Below are 233 nucleotides of genomic sequence, written 5' to 3'. Positions count from 1 at the left end.
GCGGGAGCCGCATACCTGCTCCTGGGTGGAGATATAGTCGTCAATGAAGGGGACGCCCTCGTTAGGGCCCTGCCCGCGCACACACGTGATCCTGGCCACTGACATCTGGCTGGGCTTGATGGTGGATTTGGTCCCGTCGCTGCGCAGCTCGGCCTCCTCCTGCGATGGGCGAGAGGAAAGCTTGGTGACCGACAGCTCCCGCAGCCCCCCAGGACTGGGCGCAAGGGGCTGCC

At 66.1% G+C, this 233-nt stretch overlaps 1 protein-coding gene across 1 annotated transcript in view; it reads right to left on the bottom strand.

Annotated features, from left to right (window-relative positions):
• Window positions 1-15: 15 nt before the first annotated feature.
• PAN2 (PAN2 poly(A) specific ribonuclease subunit) overlaps window positions 16-233 on the bottom strand; it is a gene marked incomplete at both ends in the record, with an annotated part of 9,364 nt that continues 9,146 nt past the window's right edge. The window contains 1 exon segment of the mRNA XM_009582919.1: window positions 16-228. Coding sequence (XP_009581214.1) covers window positions 16-228 — 213 coding nt within the window.

Source organism: Fulmarus glacialis, unplaced genomic scaffold (genome assembly GCF_000690835.1).
Source record: "Fulmarus glacialis isolate BGI_N327 unplaced genomic scaffold, ASM69083v1 scaffold27948, whole genome shotgun sequence".
Taxonomy (NCBI): domain Eukaryota; kingdom Metazoa; phylum Chordata; class Aves; order Procellariiformes; family Procellariidae; genus Fulmarus; species Fulmarus glacialis.
Note: the sequence above shows the minus strand (reverse complement) of the source record. Positions and strands in the feature narration are given on the sequence as shown.